Source organism: Pygoscelis adeliae, unplaced genomic scaffold (assembly GCF_000699105.1).
Source record: "Pygoscelis adeliae isolate BGI_AS28 unplaced genomic scaffold, ASM69910v1 Scaffold114, whole genome shotgun sequence".
Lineage (NCBI taxonomy): Eukaryota > Metazoa > Chordata > Aves > Sphenisciformes > Spheniscidae > Pygoscelis > Pygoscelis adeliae.
In genome coordinates, this window is record NW_008824587.1 from 3,921,514 (window position 1) to 3,922,147 (window position 634).

The 634-nt window shown below is 65.8% G+C and overlaps 1 protein-coding gene across 1 annotated transcript in view; it reads right to left on the reverse strand.

Annotated features, from left to right (window-relative positions):
* Positions 1-634, reverse strand: part of HMCN2 (hemicentin 2) — a 42,945-nt gene that overhangs the window by 506 nt on the left and 41,805 nt on the right. The window contains exon 77 of the mRNA XM_009322185.1: positions 247-564. Coding sequence (XP_009320460.1) covers positions 247-564 — 318 coding nt within the window. The remainder of the gene's footprint in view (positions 1-246; positions 565-634) is intronic.

The window sequence follows — 634 nt, forward strand, 5'->3', positions numbered from 1 at the left end:
GCAAGAGGGGTGGAGCCAAGCAGGGAAGCGTTGGTCCCCTCTGGTGCCCGCTGCCCTGGGGCAGCCCGGCTCTCGCCTCCCCTTCCAGGCACAGCCAAGCCCAGGGAGACCCTGACCCCACAAACAGAGGTGCAAACAAAATGGGAGACGGAGCAGCAATGGGCACAGGAGCTGCCTTTTGGGCACAAAGTGGCCTCCAAACTCCTTGCAAAGCCCTTGCCCAATACTCCCCCCATGCACACTCACCAGTGCAGGTGCCGTTCCTCTTGATGAAGCCCATGGGGCAGGGGTGGCCCCAGGCACCCAGCCCCGCAGCCTTCGCCACCCGGCGGAGGGCGAGCTGGGTGTAGAAGGACCGTCCCCGTGGGCTGCTCGGCCCCAGCCAGCGCAGGGGTGGGTCCTGGGGGGTGCTGCCCACCATGCCCCCTCCATCCGCCCCCACTGTGCCACACTCGCTGCCTGGCAGCAGGGTCATGCCGGGGGGGCACAGGCATTCATAGGAGCCCCGCAGGTTGCGACACTCAAAGGCGCACGGCGGAGGAGACTGCAGGCACTCGTTTATATCTGATGGAGGAAAGAGCCAGGGAGTTGCAGCTGGATGGGGAAACTGAGGCTGGGAAGGGCAGGGGAAGGA